General features: G+C 39.6%; 2 protein-coding genes and 1 long non-coding RNA gene across 27 annotated transcripts in view; 2 read left to right on the top strand and 1 right to left on the bottom strand.

Moving 5' to 3' along the window:
• Nucleotides 1-18218, bottom strand: part of tyn (trynity) — a 68930-nt gene that overhangs the window by 2499 nt on the left and 48213 nt on the right. Inside the window, exons 3-9 of the mRNA XM_022832646.2 lie at nucleotides 8597-8866; nucleotides 6115-6378; nucleotides 5433-5789; nucleotides 4983-5153; nucleotides 4212-4685; nucleotides 3847-4014; nucleotides 3476-3697 (exon numbers count right to left, since the gene is read on the bottom strand). Coding sequence (XP_022688381.1) covers nucleotides 3476-3697; nucleotides 3847-4014; nucleotides 4212-4685; nucleotides 4983-5153; nucleotides 5433-5789; nucleotides 6115-6378; nucleotides 8597-8866 — 1926 coding nt within the window. The remainder of the gene's footprint in view (nucleotides 1-3475; nucleotides 3698-3846; nucleotides 4015-4211; nucleotides 4686-4982; nucleotides 5154-5432; nucleotides 5790-6114; nucleotides 6379-8596; nucleotides 8867-18218) is intronic.
• Nucleotides 1194-10335, top strand: LOC111260137 (uncharacterized). The gene is made up of 3 exons (XR_002680117.2): nucleotides 1194-1758; nucleotides 7235-7467; nucleotides 9879-10335. It is a non-coding gene; the product is annotated as an uncharacterized LOC111260137 (long non-coding RNA).
• The window catches only part of LOC111260135 (solute carrier family 25 member 32), a 99786-nt gene continuing 92614 nt past the window's right edge, over nucleotides 11047-18218 (top strand). For 18 of the 25 annotated variants that reach the window (XM_086968172.1, XM_086968168.1, XM_086968166.1 and 15 more), the window contains exons 1-2: nucleotides 11048-15831; nucleotides 16036-16259. In XM_086968172.1, coding sequence (XP_086824298.1) covers nucleotides 11327-12259 — 933 coding nt within the window. In that variant the 5' untranslated portion in view covers nucleotides 11048-11326 and the 3' untranslated portion in view covers nucleotides 12260-15831; nucleotides 16036-16259. Of the gene's footprint in view, nucleotides 15860-16035; nucleotides 16260-18218 lie in introns of all 25 variants that reach the window. The other 7 variants (XM_086968178.1, XM_086968177.1, XM_086968175.1 and 4 more) reach the window with 3 other exon arrangements.

The following is an 18218-nucleotide window of genomic DNA, read 5'->3' as shown; positions in this document are numbered from 1 at the left end:
AAACATTTATTAACAATCACATACTTCGTCATGTATTATTTTACATACGTTTTCGATCTCTATTGATGAAAATCATTCGTTCGTACCTTCATTATGAATCAGTGGTTGGTATTTCTTATTTCTAGGCTAAAACGACCCTTCTTGGCTGTTTTTTTGGGCAGTAAATGGTCTTAATCCCGCTCGCTCGAAGCGATTTTCCTTGCACCGTTTTTGAGGCCAGTATTTCTCACGAGCCTCTGCCATTTACTAGCCGATTATATAGAAATAGGATGTTGTTTGTTGTAGGATTAAAACCTATAATAGGGTTTGGACACTTTTTTAGTGCTGGCTGATTAGATGAACAACAGATTAGATTGAGCCTGTTGTCACGTTGACACACATAAGGCCGATCGACGCCTTGCATATATGATAACGCTACGAGATTATTTGATATGTTTCAATTGTAACGTATAAACTCAGTTATCACGACGTCCCTGAAGTTTAAATATTTTATTTTATTTAATGTGCTTTCCGGTCATTTGTGTTTAAACGTAAAAAATAACAGAACACGATTTTGAAATAAATCTGATTTGAATCGGCGTCATGAAAAGGCTGGATGGCTTAAATCGTTGCTTTTAGAAGAAGTTGTTTATCTAAAGGAAGAACAGTTGCGAATCTAAAAGGAGGTCTTTAGTTCAGAATTTAAATGCTACAGAGATCTAACTCATTAAGCTACGCTAAACTAAACCATACCTTTATTGTTCGTCTTTCTCAAGAAATCGTTATTGCCGAAGGTGACTACAGATAAAATGGCCCCTAACGCCAAAAATGTTTGCCATGACAAAGTAACCAACGTGCGCTATAACGGAAGGGTCAACTTCGACTTTGAATTAGTGCTTTATGATTGTTAATTTACATTTTAGCTTGAACACTGCACAAAGCTTCTCCGTTCTTTTTACAATACACTGTTCACTCAGGAACTCGCTCTTTTCCTTTTACAGGTCTCACAATCCCTAGTGACTGTCTACGAAATTACTCTGTTCCAAAACGTAGGCCAGCTAGAATATATTTGTGCCGGTTAATGCAGCAAATGCGCACAACACGCGCCGGTACTCGGTAAACAGATTCATTGGAAATTCAGAACACGGATCCCAACATATATCGAAATGATTGGCGGCATTCGAAATTACTAATGTCCTGCTGACCATCTCACAATTCGGCAGGCTTTCTTGTTGTAAGTTTATAGCAGACATGAATGGTTTTCACAATTACAGACTCCTACTATTATTACAGCCTATTTCTGTACTTCTAAGCAGACAGGTGACCGCCAGAGCAAGCATATTGGGTAAACGATAAGCACAAATAAAAGACAACTTTTGAGCCCACATTTACTCCTTTCGACCATCGCTTCACCCCTAAAACACCGTAGATTCCAGACGTTCCAAACCTTCTAATTTTCTGCTGATTCGTCTGCATAATTTGCCAGTGACTCATTCAGTGGACGTTTTGCTTCTTTGCAGAAGAGCGGGGTGTTTTTCGCTTTCTATTTTTTTGTTATTGCGCGTATCCGCGAAGCTGTGCAGCTACATTTATCTGTTTCTGCTGTGGTTCGCGCCCAATTATGCTTAAAGTTACACGGCGAACAACAAGTGCTTATCCACACCAGGAGACCAAAAGCAAGCAGTAGCGGTGCCGCAACGGAACGAGCAAATGGCCCTGGTGGCAAGGGACGCAACCATCAATCGTATCCATTGCCCAGCTAGTGTTCGTTATCTGTGTGTGAGTATTTCAGCCCCATCAAAAATTGGGCAGAGCAAACGGTGATGATGATGATGATTATAATAATGTCCAACTATAGCTATTTCTGGCGTTGAGGATCTGCCGTGGTGTGGAGCGCCCGTTCGTTTTCCGTTCGTTTCCTCACCTCTTTGCACCTCAGCACATTCGTTCGAAACGTATAAAAATCTCCCAACAGCTATTGCAATTATATATCAACTATTATTGTAATACGGATATTATTGCTTTACTATACTGTGGAAAACTAGACAAATGGTAATGACTATCACACAGATATTTATCACACAGAGAGACAGTAACATCGAGAAGGCAGTGTCACTGGTCGTGCGAGAAACAAATATTTTCTGACTAAATAGGAAGGAAGACTTTTTTTTTTTACCGTTTAGCATTCTTCTCTATTCCCAATTTTGGACAATGATTGTTTACACCTGAGCATCTTCTATGCAAAGAAATCAAAAGTCATTTTTTTTAATATTTTGAATAATGTATATTTTCTTTGATACCACTGACAATGTGTCTACATCTCTCAAAAAACTCGCAGCCAACAGTTAGCTAAAAAAAATAAGTCATAGCTAAAGTTCGAGTTCTCTGTGCAAAAAGAACCAAAGACTATTTTAATATATGTTGTCACCGCAAAAACGTGCAGCTTCGTTGCAGTTTTGAAAGATGCATTATCGTATAGATTGTTCCAGCAAAAGCGGAAAATTTGAATTCCAAATGATATACATGCCATTTTTGCTGTAATACTATAATACCTACATGATGAACCTATGTAAAAATTATCTATAGAACACAACATTTGGTACGCATTTCTTAGTTGTGCTGACACATTTACGTTCTTTTGACAAAATCTTCAATGATGATTCTTCTAAACCTGAGTGGCCGTGGATTTGTTAGCACAATGCTTTTTGCTGTGAAGAACCCCAGAGAGGCAAGTCTAAATGTTTTGAGTTTTTTTTTTCTGAAATCGCATTAGGCGGCTGGTTTCAAGCTGAAAACGAAATGTGTCCACGCCCGGATTCGAACCCAAACCATCCAGATCTCAGGGAAAGTTCAATGGTGATATACCATGATCTAGATCACCAATTCCGATCGCCCAGACGGGACTTTACATAATCAAGAAATGCTTTGTGCAATATTGTCATTATTTCGCGTGAAGTGCAGCAAATGGAACTGTTTTGTTAGAACTACAGATTTTCAAAGTGGCCAATGATGCCTTCGCCCCCAAAATTCGCACCAAACGGTAACAGGCTTGGCATATGTCTTCCCTCGGGAATCACATGTGAATCACTTCAAATGGGACTGCCCTACTTGTTTACGAAGCCATTAATATGGAAATAAGTTTTATCACAAAACACAATTTTTTCGAAAAACTCACGATTTACTACTTATTGTTCTGTTACACAATTGACGAACTATTTTTATTAGATGTGCTGTTCTGTACATAATTCTCGCACGTCTATTTTCTGACGAAATCAGAATTTCTAGCATTGGATAAAGAAAAAATAATTTTTTACCTGGAATTTAAATGTTACGCTATTATTGGACCATCCTATATACGGGTGCAGCACTATAGTAGTCATTAAATAAGCAATTCTTGCCAAATATGTTACATATTCTAATAAAACCTCTGTCTAATCAATGGTGACCAGGTAGCATGTTTATCTAACAGATTCACCTGATGTATAATTTAACTAACCTTCTTCACGATGCTGAGTCTGAGAGCTATGAGCAGGTGTTGGATCATCCTGCAAATCGAGAACAACAATTTCTTGGCTCAGCGTCATTTCTTCCTTGTCATCAAATGACGCTGATCTTCTGCGCCTCCCCCAGGAAGGTTTGCCAGTGGTGCCGCACTCGACAGGATCGCACTTTCCGATACAGTACTTAACGTTGCATTGGAATATCACTCCATACGATTCTGCAATAACAGCAGTTCACAGGGCCATGATTCTAAGTAAATTTTTTATAAGGTATCTTCCTTAGGCCGATAAGCAGCTGATGGGTCTGGAGACATTTTATACTCGGTGAGTACCAAGGTTGAGCAATGGTCTGTTTGAGTAAACTTGCCTGTAAAGCGGAAAGCCTCGTAGTTTGACTCCAAAGCGGTATCGACCTGTCGGAAGCGGGGGAAAATGGCCGGATCAACGGGACAACCCCGGTCATCGATGATCTCAAATGTACTTCGAGCGTCTTTCGCCATTGCTACGCAGCTACGGGCGAAAATGCCGTAGGGTGCTGCAAAAATGTTGAAGGTAGAAGCTATTATAGTTTAACCGCTTTTAGCAAATCCAGAAATCTTACATTTCGTTAATATTCATAAACTTTAACAACAGGTTAGAGGTTGTTCACTTAGGATAGAAACAACTAGCTTTTCGACTTCGTTCTCTTTTTGGCTTTTACATGTCCTGTATTATAGTATTTAGTCAACTTACTGTTTCCTGGAATCTCAATCTTAAAAGTAAGTTTATCTCCTATCCGGACAGTGGTGGCTTCATTTCCGTCAACGCCAAATATCATTATACGTGGAACAGGTGCTTCCGGGGAAGCCGTGATTTGCTGGGCAAGTCCATTGTCAGGGTCGCGCATATCGATATCAGAAACGGGCATCATGCCAAACGAGATATTTTTCGATGATGTCTCGTAGGTACACCGTACATTATAGACCTTATCCGCTTTAGTGAGTACAACGTTGTGATGCTGAAGTACCACAGTGTTGCTATACACTCCGCCCATTGACTGAGTATTACACTCCTGACCAGCAAGAGGTAGATCGAGCTTGAAATTTTGCCCATTCTTTACGGCAGTGTTACATGTCTCCGAACGTCCCATAGCATAGATCCGTCCGTGGAAAGGCCTACTTGTCTTCACATCTACAACGATCTTCTGGTCGGTGCATTGTATCGACACTGAAAAAGTACAGTGAGTATTAGTTAACGTTAATTTTTTATCACTTCACAAGAAGAGTGAAAATTCTGGATGCTCGACTTTGCTCAGTTTGGTGATTAGAACATCCTGTCACGCATTAGTCCAAATAATGTAGGAGAACCAACATACAAACTGTAAAGATCTTTATCTGGTAAAAATTAGCTTCAACTACTGCTATATAAAAAAGATTTTTAATTCTACAACGATTCCAAGCAATTTTTTAGAAATATATAAATGTAAGGAGCATGTTGATCTTTGTGATTGTGACGTAAAGTTACCATCATAGCAGACTCCGTAGGAATCGCAGGCCCCATCTTCGTATCCTTCCTTAGTTAATCCTTGCAGGCTTTGACTCGTTGCGGGTTGTTTTGTAGTAGACTTTTGTTCTGTCTTGGAGGTTGTCAAGCCTGGCCTCTTTGTTACGGCGGCAAACTTACTTAGGCTGTCATCTAAATAGGATTTTCAATGTTATGCATTAGGGCAATGGTTTTTTCTCAATACACATTTAAATTGCTAGATGCCGCTTCAGGTAACTGAAAAATGTGTTGCGATCTTTATGTTCTATTTTTTTATAAGTTAGCAAAAGTGCCTGCAGACTTGTAGTATAGGTGTATAAACCGATAAAGACCGACCTGATCGTTCATTTTTAATAATTGTGCAAATCGGCTAACTGCGGCATAACATAATATGATGCCTAATACGATTTGTAAAATTCAACTTTTTCTTACTTCCGGAATTGCTGGCGCAATGGGCTTCCATATAGAAACCGACGGTTTCGCCAGTATCGAGCAATGGAAGCTGCGAACTCATTGATTTAAATATTTGCGCTCCATCAGGAAACATAACATGATCAACGTGGTATAGCGAGCAGCTACTCTGTCCGATAGATTCGGTCGGTTTAAAAAGTACTGAGCGACAGAGAAAGTCGCGATCCATTGTACAAGCCCGAAGACATTCGGATTTTGATGACACGAGCAGTTCTTTATCGGGATAATAGTTAAGGTCGACGTAATGCGTAATGATGTCTTGTGATGGGCCCAGTTTTGCGATATCATACGTTCGTACACCTGAACAGACCTGATCAACTGTAAGACGACAAACATCGGTCGCGAAATATCATGATTATGGTTAAAAAGGCTAGAGCGGAAAACCCAAAGTAATTAAGGAATGACAGATCGCACGTTTTGTTGCATACATATACAAATCGGGTGCTTCTTTACAGTGGCTACAATTGTTATTTACGATAAAAAAAATAACTGCAACGATTCTTTCCGCGCCACTTCTTGTGAGATCGGAAGTAAGTTCCAACACATAGTTCCACGGTTTCGATTCAAAAAGTTCCTGGTCAATACCTGCCATACAAGTCACATTGAAAAGCATATTTTTAATCCTGAAAAAGCTCCAACAGACCATCTAAACACGCGTTTTCGAAGTAATCGATACCGGGCGCATCTATAAAATCGTCGACAGAAACGCTTCTACGATCAGCGTCGCTTAAATGGCACTGGAATGTAATAGAATTAAACTCAGCTGCGCGGCAAACGAAGCGGCGCTCATTTAGGCAAGTCGCAAGACAATTTTCCCTGTTCGAGGAGAACATGGCAACATTATCGTAGGCCTTGAGCATCTTGTTCGGGAAGCGTTCAAACGACCATAATCGATTGCACACTTTCTCTGAAATCATCAAACCAAAGCGCAATAATAGGATTTCATTTTTCTGCGAACATACAAAATAGTTCATATTTGTATTTTTTTTTTTCGTTTTTAAAAAAGCCTTTGTTTGCGCGGGAAATAACTGGTAAATTAGTGTCTTAACAGGAGAAGCTACTAAATAATAAGAACGACGGCTCTACCTGACAGCTTTACTGCCATAATTTAGTTTATATTAAATCTCGCTACAATAGAGACAAACAACAACAATCAATTATCTTGTGCTGTTGTTTCGTAGATGACTTAGCTTAATCTTATTCAGGCTCTACAATATCCAATAGTCACTATCAATACCATACGCTAAAGCAAGTTAGTTTGCATATAAAGAGGCATATGCGCACATGGTTACTAACCATGTATAGGATTGTTCCTATCTATGTTAAAATTTACTCATCTGTGACAATCGTGCAGATTGCACTTATCTTTTTTATCTACGAAAAATATTGTATATTGAAAATATTAGGTCTGACAAGGTTTACGGTTATGTTTGACACTTTCAAAACTATTCTTAGGATCTTCGATATCCGTGTTACACAACTATACTACCTACAACGTAAAAGCTGCTTAGAGCAACTAAGCGGCCAGATTGCTAAGAGAGCCATTTTAGAGTCGACAATGGGAGCTGGGATCACTCCGGCGTGCAAAAAAGTGAGAACATTCTGCTAACTGGAAAAAAGAATACACGGAATATAAATCCTGTTCTGTCGAGCAGCTAGCTCACAAGGGTTATCGGTATAGCTTGACCAAAGTCTTAGGAGGACGCACCAGATACGTATAGCCATAAAAAAGATCACTAAAATGGACAACTCTTGAATTACAGGAAATATTTTCTACCATTCACAAACTGGCGGTGCGAAACGCATGTGGTTTATTGCTTTAGTCGCCGAGGCTATCGCTCTATTCGAAACTGAGGAATGGCTCGAACCTCCATTAAACTCATAGCAACAAATAAGGAGCTTTTAGGAAGAACCCAAAATTCACTGCTTTGCGTATCACACCGGCTTTCCAGAAGATCAACACGTCAGCGGCTCCGATCCTCGTTGGAACACTATGGTAAGACCTAAGGACGAAATGAAGACGAAGACTTTAGGAATATGGTATTGCAATTTTCACAGATAAGTCTACAATTCAAGTGCGTGGGGGAATACCGGCCGAACCGACCGGACGGGAAAGTCGAATACTACTTAACCCGAGTCATAGGGACTCCCCGTCCTCCTTACATTCCGAATTTGTAAGACCTTTTCTAATATGTACATATACTGCGATTAAGTCGTCGAGCACGATGCTGCTCGTAGTTCGATAGTTTATCCTAGCCTGGCCACAGCTAAAATTACAGCGACGACAATGATTTTGAGAAGATAGCTGCGAGAAAGTGAGCCATGTACAAAAAATTTTTCGTAACTTAAAGGGATGGACCCCAGTTGATGGAACTTATATGCGACACGATGAAAGCAGATAGCGGTTGGAGGATTTTGACTAGCGAGGTTCTGAGAGAGAAAAGAATACCTTGGTAGACCAAGGACGACCAGTGCGATGAGTCGAAGAACCTGACCGATAACCACTGACATCTGTCACTTCCTTCTTCCGTTAAATGAAGAGGTTGGCGGAATGAAATAAAAGAGGGACTGGAAATTAATGGGGTAACAGGTTAACGGATACAAGTCCAATCGTCTGGGTTGAGCCTCACACACGACCCAGATGAGATAAGCTATGCGTTGATACCGTTCGGTAGACATATATTACTTAAACCCTTTTCAAAGAAAAAGTCGCTAAGGGAGGATTCGTGTAGTGCATTTGGTACCGTATCTAGCTTAACTCCGCGCGTAACGGACATATGGCTGGGATCGTGCCATAAGTTTTAATGGTGCCGAACTTTATTGCTTCCTTCTATAATTATCACATAGGTCGAATGGCGACGGTTTCAGTAGGATATTTAAGCGGTACACAACTTACGAAACGCATGTCAATGTTTATCTGTTGTCATATAAAAATGGCCATTTGGTAATCAAATCAATTTTATATTTGTCTGTAGATGGAACAAATAGCTGCCGCTACTCGACCTGTATGACAACAAAAACCACCTGTTTACTCTGGAGTCGGTATTGGTTGTCTCTTTAATATGCCTATGATTTTTTTGGGATACCATTTAAGTTCAGTTAGGATAGGCAAACGGAAAACGTACCTGTTCTAACGTTGGTCTTCACAAGATAGTACATATTGATGGCCTTTTGAGGGTTCGCCGAAGGCTTTCTTGCTTGGGTGTCGTTGTGTAGGACGCATGTTGTCTCTTGAACAGGCGCTAAAGGATTGACGACAAATGAGAATGCAGCAGCTACGCAGTCCACTTCGTCTCGACACCAGCCCTGACACTCATACAACGACAAGTTGCGTATTGAGTAATACGGTGTGCCGACGTAATCTAAGTTTGTAAGCTTTTCGAACGTAATTTTGCCTAAAAATAATTAAAAAATATAACGTTATGCAGGAATATATAGAATGCTCAATTGATAGAAATAGTTCGCTGGAGATAACCCTATCGAACGAAAAAATCACGCTTGCCATTTCCTTTACTGATTTTTGCGTGTGAATGAATTTCGAAAAAAAGTAATGGTTAAAGCGACGAATGTAAGAAAAATAGCTCACAAACTGAAAGTACAAAAAACTTTTCCGTAGACCACACTATAGCACCTAGGGAAAAAATATTTTTTTCAGCAAGTACTTCAACAGACGGAAAAACCCGAACAATGCAATGCGTACGCTTAAATAAGGCATTTACCTATTATATGCAAACAGTGGATGCATAAATGCTCTAGTTCGGGTGTTTATGGATAAAACTCAATAGATGTTGTATAGGTGTGGCGGGCGCCCCCTACAATTATCCAGCAAGAACAACAACAGCCGTACGGTCCCGAGACGAATAATAATCATGGAAAACCCTCCAGCTAGTCCTTTGGCTAATGTTAGACTGACGCTGCTACCGACTTTCAGTTGCTAGACCCTTTCATCAGACTTTTCTTGCGATCTTCGTTGAAGAAATTAGCTCGTGTGTACCGTAGAATTAAGGCATTAAATTTGCACTTGCTTCTATCTACAATGTTCAAATATAATGGCTTTGTTTTGTCTCGTAGCCGCTGCCTCATATTCAATATGCCATAAAGCTTTATGACACAAAAGGAGCAATGATGGTTCGCCTTCCCTTTTCACACATTGTCCTCCGCTCTTTCCGATCAAAGCTAAGAAAAAATCTGCATAGGGTTATGAATAAAATACGCTCGCTTATTTCATTCAAACACTGAAGTGTAGTGCTATACCCTTATAAAGGAATACATTGCTAGATTGATTGAAGAAAGAACTTTTGTAACGATCACCAAATTGGCGCACGTTCGTCATAAGCAAAATAATAGCGAAAGACGATTAAAGCTAGGTCGGGACTCGTAAAGTTTTCACCCGAATTCCCTTTACAGGAATCGGTGTTCATGCTGTGCACTGTCCGCGTACGCGCCATCAGCAATGGTGCACCGACTACTAATAATAAATCGACCATTCCTTTTGCGGATTCCTTTTGGATTTCCACTGCGTTTGTTACAAGCCTCAGACCCAAGCATCTATTGCTTTGCTGCTAAAGGCAAGCCAAACAATCAATTTTTAGTCTACTGTTACAAACACGCTTCATCATTATAGCGGCCATGCATATAATTATGAATCTATTGACGGAATCAAATAAAAAGGATAGAAAAATGATGAGGTAGATCTATGGCAATAATTATATAAACGAAGTTATACTATGCAATTCTAGACAAAAGATATATAACGTTCGATTAAGCATCACAGTCATTGAGAATATCAAAACTTCCTCAGCACTAAAGGCCAATAAACCACGTGACAATTTTTACTAAATTGCCTTTACTTTTAATAACATGATAGCCGAAAAGAATATATGAAAATTTATATCTAGTAATAATATAGTAGTAATAAAATTTCTTAGTTCAGCAATTGCCTCAACAGTTACCTAATTTAAAACGAATGCATGCTCTTTCATTAAATAGATGTATTTACTCATCGCCTTATCACCTTATCACAAAATATTAAGCAAACACACACACATTTTTCATACGCATTTTCAAAAAAAAAAGTCTCAAATTATACTAACACTATTCTCACTGAAGTATTATCGATGAAATACAAATCGTTATTAATCGATCTCATATTGGCTGTATATGTCTAATTAAATACAATAACATTTTATATTTACAAAAACGGCTTAATGACAACTAGCGTTTCCTAGCATGTTGATTTACGAAATATGAATCTTTATTAAATTACAAATGTAACCTATATATATATATATATATATATATATATATATATATATATATAAATTACATGGTGTATATGCACACACACAGTCGCCTAAAAGTGGGCATAGTATTATTATCAGTTAGTGACGCCCCATTCATGACAAAGTCTATCGGGAAAAAACTATTTCGAAGAGGCCTATATCAACCTGGCTACCTCGAATATTATTAGTAAGATCTGCTCCCAAAACGCAATAATCCGCATATTATTGGTACTAGCGCTAACAAGATTATTCGATTTAGCGCTACAGAGACCTCTTACTATCGTCTGCTCTATTTGTAAACAAAACATCAACAGCGCCAGATAAATTTTTCTTCGCGTTGCGCGTGAAAATGATGAACATGATATGCTCGATAGAATTAGCTGTCCATCCAAATCATTTAGCTAAGCTACTGCATCTTTCGAAGCATTAGTCAACCAACGACAAAGTGGAAACGTTATAACTAGCGGCAGTTGGAGGCTTAATATTTTTTGTGTGTTACGAACGGCTCAGTGAGCGAGTGGTATTACTATATCTGGTTGGAAGCCCGCGCAAAAATATACCCTGCAAATTCAGATGATCGCAATGTCCTCAGTTGCAGACAAAGGTGACACTGATGCACGTACAATACTAAAAAAGGTTGTACCCACACTCCGTTACGAGTACCTTGTGGCTGGCGTCATTGGCGGAGTCCTCAGTACGTTTGTAGTTCACCCATTCGATTTGCTCAAAATTCGATTAAGCGTTAACGACCGCAAAGAGGGACGACCATTGTACCGGGGACTTCGACACGCGGCGCAAGTTATTTGGCATGCGGAAAATATCAGAGGATTCTACCGGGGAGTTACTGCAAACTGTATTGGTAGTGGCTCAGCATGGGGACTCTATTTTGTGTTCTACAATGCTACCAAGTCGTGGATGAGTGACGGTGATAGCAGCACCCACCTCGGCCCGGTCAAGCATATGCAGGCCGCTATCCAATCTGGTATGCTGACACTGCTGTTCACCAATCCCGTATTTGTTGTCAAAACTCGAATGTGTCTACGATACGGAAAGGTTGATGACGAATATGGAAGTTTGCTGCGCTCTATCAAATCCTTATACCGAACCAATGGAATTCTGGGGTTTTATAAAGGATTTATACCGGGCCTCATTGGAACGAGTCATGGCGCCGTGCAGTTTATGGTCTACGAGGAGATGAAGAAATGGATGGGCAAGAAGGAGCGATTATCTAATGCGGAATATCTCATCTCATCATCCGTGTCAAAGGCCATTGCTGTTGTGTGCACTTATCCGTACCAGGTCGTGCGAGCTAGATTACAAGACCAGCACCGCATCTATTCTGGTAATCTCGATGTTATACAAACCACGTATAAACACGAAGGCATGTCGGGTTTTTATAAGGGTCTTATGCCGAACATTCTTCGAGTAACGCCGGCAGCTGCTGTAACTTTTCTTGTCTATGAGAACGTAGTCGCCTTATTAATGGGACCGTCAGTCGTAAAGTAATTCGCAACTGCAATTCTTAGTACCATCATCAGTGGCACCAGGCTGGCAGGTCTTACCATGATGTTCACTTGTTACAGACTCATTCAGTTAACCCCAACCTATGGTGCCCCACATCGCACTGAGTGGAAAAGCAGCTTACCTTGGTGAATTATTTAGACTCAGTTCAGTTTGAAAATGCATCCCCAGGGGGCTTTCAACTAACCTGAAAGTAAGCTGGAACGAAGAAGCAGCAGCTTACTGAATGTAGAGCCTGCAACTTTAGTCTGTCCCAATCATTAAGTAATTGTTTATTTTAGGAGTGGTAGTGGTAGCGATGATGCTTCAGAAGTACGTAATGAGGTCAAGATTTCCAAAAATGGGGGCGTTGCTTAATGAACGGTTACTACAAGGATTAATGAGGTGTTTCACTATAGTTTCTATAAGATATAGTTAATGTAAAAATATCATTTCATTATATATATATATATATATATATATATATATATATATATATATACTGACAAAATGGCTATTAAGAGCAGATTCCTAAATCACCAAGAAACAGTTTTCGCTTGTAAATCTAAATGTTTATATATTAATTGCAAATACGAAGAACTGCGAAAACAGTGAAAAATTGTTAACGACTTAATCTTTGTTGACCTCTTTTCTAGGTTATAGTCCTTAATTGTCTAGTCGAAACATATATATTATTGCGCATTTATATATATTGTCTTAAGATTTATGACATGGGCTACGTTTTAAATAGAATGCCCCAGGTGAAATAATAGTGAATGAAATGAATGATATTTGATAGACTTTTTAATTAGGTAATCTACAAATCGTGATAGTGGTACAGCGGCATATCGAATTCAATAGTATGTCAACACTTCGTGTCTACTTTGTTGGCGGCAATCTATTTCATTATTACTGATAAACAGATCATATATTTCAGAATGTGCCGGTGCGCTCGTCTGGGCACAAACTCTATCCGTGGGAGTTTGGAAATATCATGAAATGCATACAATGCAATATTAGTCGTAGTTTTTGGTAAAGTGGCTTTAGATCAAACGATGTAAAAAGTTGATTTCGAATAATTCGGGACTCACGATGTGAGAATCCCTCTGAAGGAAAAGCCAGTATTTTTTTTTAACGTAAGCTGAGAAGTGCGGTGTGTAACCGAGAGTTGAGTGTAAAGACTATTTCTAAACATTTGTAGGTAGTACTTGCTTACATTTGAAAAGTTACGGGCTACAGTGTATGTTTTTAGCTAATTTACAGCATCAAAGCCAGCGGCGTCACGTGAGAAGAGATATAGTTGTTGACTTACTATAGGGCATATACTACCCGCAGCCATTGTGTTATCTTTATTGTATATTAAATCAGAACTTATTTTTTAGTATAGTCACTAGAAAAGTATAGAAGCAAAGGTAAGTATTTAGGTCAGGCAATTATACATTACAAAAGTACAGCAATATGTCTGATCGCCTGGTCGTCAATGTTCTCTCTAGTTATCAGACTGTAAAGAAACCAAGTTTCGAAATATCTTGTTATCTTCAGTTTTACCGGATCATAGAATCGACATTTAGAAGCAATGCGTACGATAATGATTTCATCACCGTGCGAGACGAAATTGGCAACTTTACCTACATTTTACCCCTAGTCATAATTAAAAAGGCGACAGCCGATACACTATCTCATTGTAAACTTCGCTCGGCACCCGCTACAAAGAAAAAAGAGTTTGTGCAGAGTAACCGATAGTCCTCTATATAAAATTCGAGATGCGCATGCGTACTATAAATAGCCTATAGATAACAATAAGACGAACGAGTAGCTGCGACCCAGCTGAAGCGATATGAGAAACCTCATAATAGAGCGTTTTTTATGTTCTATTATCGTGCAGTTTTGCATGGTCAAATATGCCCGTATTTAAGACGTCATTACCGTGACGGCCCTGAAATAGTTTCCGGGAGTGTTTAGAATTTTTTTCGGTGTAGTGCTCACGACATCAATAACTACCATCGCTAGCATCATAACAACACCAGCACTACAGTGGGGTTCAGTCTTAACACCAGTCTTGAGGAATACAAGATTCGCTGAGCACAGGTGTCGGTGCTAGGTAGCAAGGATATGTAGATCTACTGATTGTCTTCTTTAAGCTTTTGGGGACTTTTATTCGATTATTTATTATTGAATTACTATTATTGAGACTGGCGTTGTTGTCACTATTGTTGATAGACGGTGGTACTGCTGCTGAATGGGACGGTGAACCTACTCAATAACGGTTATCTACACTACCTCGTTTGTTCAATCACGCACTTATCAAATTGGCAAATTCGAGTCACTCGAAGAACGTTCGCGGATAAACTAACGCTACTATTGCTACAACCTCCACGTGTTAGTGCATCCAAGAACTGCTGTGGCAGAAAAACCTGTAGAAGTTTAAATTATCCTGAATTACCAAATCGATTTTCGTGATCAGTCCAGCCTCCCGCACCTCCGATAGTAGTTAGGCCAATTGTAGCTGATTTCACATAATCTGTCTAAAAATTCAGCTGATACGAGTTTTACCTAGTTGTCTGTTGTGGAGCTGAAGGTAAATAGGCACTGCTAGACCAGAACCCGTGGATATCAAATGCAAGATCATTTCATGGCCATATTTTCCTTTCTTTTTTTCTCTGTTAATTACTACAAAAAATCGCGTCAGTTCGAGATATTGAAATGCAAGTAATAATAATAATAATAATGGTAGTATGGACAATGTTTATGTTCGACACGCTTGCGCTAGTCGTTCATAGGGGGACTCCTACATGGCAGGGCTCTTAGGTCACAAAGAGAGCTAAATCATCCTACATACGAAAAATAACTCATTTCGTGAACGAATATTACTAGCAACCAGACACACACCTACCATATTTATGCCTGCGACCGTGCATATAGGCAATAATAATTGGAGGACTCACCAGCTATTTATCATACTGAGAATGCATGTTTCTTTCCATACATAACCTAGGCATCAATGGAATGATTCTTCATTAACTCCGCTAGTACCTGCGTGCATTACGCAACCTAGTCTTACCGTCTTTTGATTTTTGTCAATATCAATTTCTGGTCAATCATTTGTTAGTCACTAGAGTAAAGTTCAATATTTGTGTTTTTGGTTGGCAGATGAGAATCTCTCGAACAAAACGATTCTGCTAAATTTTTCACTCTGTTGGATACAACAAAGGTTACCAACTAGACCTCAGGAGCGGTTTTCTTAATGTTATGATCTTGTAAATGAACGAAACGTGTTCCTTTGAATGAGCGTATGGCGCCAGCTGCAAGACGGTCTACTACATTTAATCGATTGTGTGATGCGGACAAATATATGTGCGTGCGTGCGTGCATGCGTGCATGCATGTGTGGTGGTTCACATGTGCTATGTCGTTTAATTATCGCCTGATTGATGTCGCTGTATATCTCGAGCGGTCACCTATAATAACGTATTGCAGTAAAGCAATAATACTTACCTATCAGTGAACTATACCAAAACAGTGTTCCACTTGACGACTACAGTGCTTTCAGTTTCGCGTAGCATAATGTAGAAACAAGTGGTCGGTGCAATTACTAACAGTACACTTAGTTAGTAGAAATTATATGATATATATTAAGATATGATTGTTTCACAAACGATTTTATTGTATTTACTGCTGTCGAATAAGTTAGACCCTCTAGCTAACTCACTTGCGTAGTAAACGACTCATACGTTCCTAAGCCATAAAAGGTATTAAGCAGCCAACATTCTAACATCCCCCCAGGAGCTGTGAACTGCTAGTCACGATTTCTACGCGCTTACTCGTAATAAGGATAACCATACTGTGGCGAGACATGCACTACTATACAGCGAGTCATCAGACCAATTCTGAAAGGAGTGGTAGTTGCGACTACCGGGGGCGTTTGCCGCTTGAACAACGCGCTCCTATTATTTCAAGTGTTGCTTCTCGGATTCTGCTCTTAAGTATAGCTGTCTGTAATGTTTATGGTAAGTTTTGTCCAATTTTCTCCCGCTCATGCGTGGTAGGTTCCTTTTTTTCAAATTGACCAGACACAGTATATTAATGAGCTGTTGTTTACTGGATCGTGCTTTTTTCCACCTTAGTGTGATCATATGATGGCAAAAATTGTAATTAGTAATACGACAAGCCATAAATTTTTAATATTTGATTCCTTAAACCATCGACGAATGGGCTAGCCCTTTTGTGGCCGTTTGTGTGTTGACGCTATTGCAAGCGTCGTTCCCTTTCAGCAGTGAGCGTTATAGCTTTCAATGTACTTAGGATGTTTCTCGTCCTGTGGTCCGAATGTTGACGATTATTTTTCGCTACCTCTCTGTGAGCTCAGAACAGTCAGCACAACATTGAAATACACAAATACGCCAGCATGGTTACCCAGAGCTAGCTCTAGAGGCAACTTGCGTGCAAATCCACATGTAGACACGTTGTTGATAGAGTTAATCCAAACAGTCAGTCATCACTGATTAAGCAGAAAAATACTTGACCGGCAGCTAGCGCGCTGGGTCTATTTCATTTTGCACCCCATAGCCCACTACACAAATATATATATGGCTGAGCGAAAATGTCGAAAACTTCGATTAAACCCTTCGCCGTCTTTTATTCAAGTATCTGATCTTGTAATTCAGCATATGCAATCAAGCGGGCGGTGCGTCCTACAACGATGACGACCGGCGAATCGAATCCTGTCACAGAAACGATGAGCGCAGTTGTCTGCTCGAGAGTTGCTTCCAGTGCATAGGCTGAGATTAATTCTTTGAGTCTTTGTCGAACTCAATAGCCCCATAGGTAGTAGTAAAAAAAAGTATGTATCTACGATTTCGTGATAATGTTCGATGTGTCGTAAGTAAATGTTAGATGTATGGGACAATTTTTTAGAGGGATTGCTCTATTATGTCAGGGGTCTGTCTTCAGGTAGTTACAAGTTCATCGACTTGTGCACCAGAGCTTCGTTGAAGTAACGTGTACATACAGCCGTGTCGTCTGCAAACTAATATTGAGTAAAAATTCTGCGATCATGATATAATGCTTCCCTTCGTTTTATTGTAACATAATCCATCACTTCAATTATAGTTGAATATGGCCCACGCCCACTATTCTTAGGTGGATCTAATAATCATAGAAGCTCATTACAACGCTAAAGCGAAGAGATGTTTGAGAAACGGGTTGGACCTGGTGGGTCCTTCATTCTTCGAGGCTTTTCTTTTGTGCTTCGAAACAGTAGATTTAGCTGAAACTATTAAGCCGTACATAGAAGTTCCAGAGAAGTACGCGAACAATGCGAAATTAGCATTAATGCTGGTATATATTAGTTAGGCTATTCGGTTCGTGTCATAAGGGCGGCATGGACTGCAAAGCTTCTAGCAGAGGAAACCGCAGCCGAACCAGCTTCCTGGTCCGAACGCCACGATGCAACACGTATTCCACAAGTGTACGCTGCGCGTCTGTAAAATTATGCAAGTATTTTCGTTTACTATTATATCAAATACAACCTTTCTCGTATAGTTTCGACATGATTGTTGTAGCAGGTCTACTCGTAGCAACCGATTCTCGAAATTTCCTATTTATTGAATTGTCCATGTTTTACATATAGTATTTCGCTGACTTCGGATCAGAAATTCGAAAATTATTTCCAATAGATTACTTCTAAGATCCTGCGCGATGAGATTGTAACATCGACGAAGCTATTTCAGCCGGAGTGGGGCAACCGTTGTGTAAATATAACAGAGACTATTTTGCGCAGACGATGATCGAAACCATCCTGACAATGATGACGGCAGCAACGACGAAATCAGCTGCAGCAATAGCAACTACTACACCGAACAATGAGTGGAGAAACAACTGGTTAGCCATACCGCATTTTTACGCTCTACATTTGCAATTTCACCAATAGTTCTGTTTTGCATTGAAATCCTTTTATGCCTACGCTA

This window comes from Varroa jacobsoni, unplaced genomic scaffold, assembly GCF_002532875.2.
Source record: "Varroa jacobsoni isolate VJ856 unplaced genomic scaffold, vjacob_1.0 scaffold_404, whole genome shotgun sequence".
Lineage (NCBI taxonomy): Eukaryota > Metazoa > Arthropoda > Arachnida > Mesostigmata > Varroidae > Varroa > Varroa jacobsoni.
This window is presented reverse-complemented; position numbering and strand designations above follow the sequence as displayed.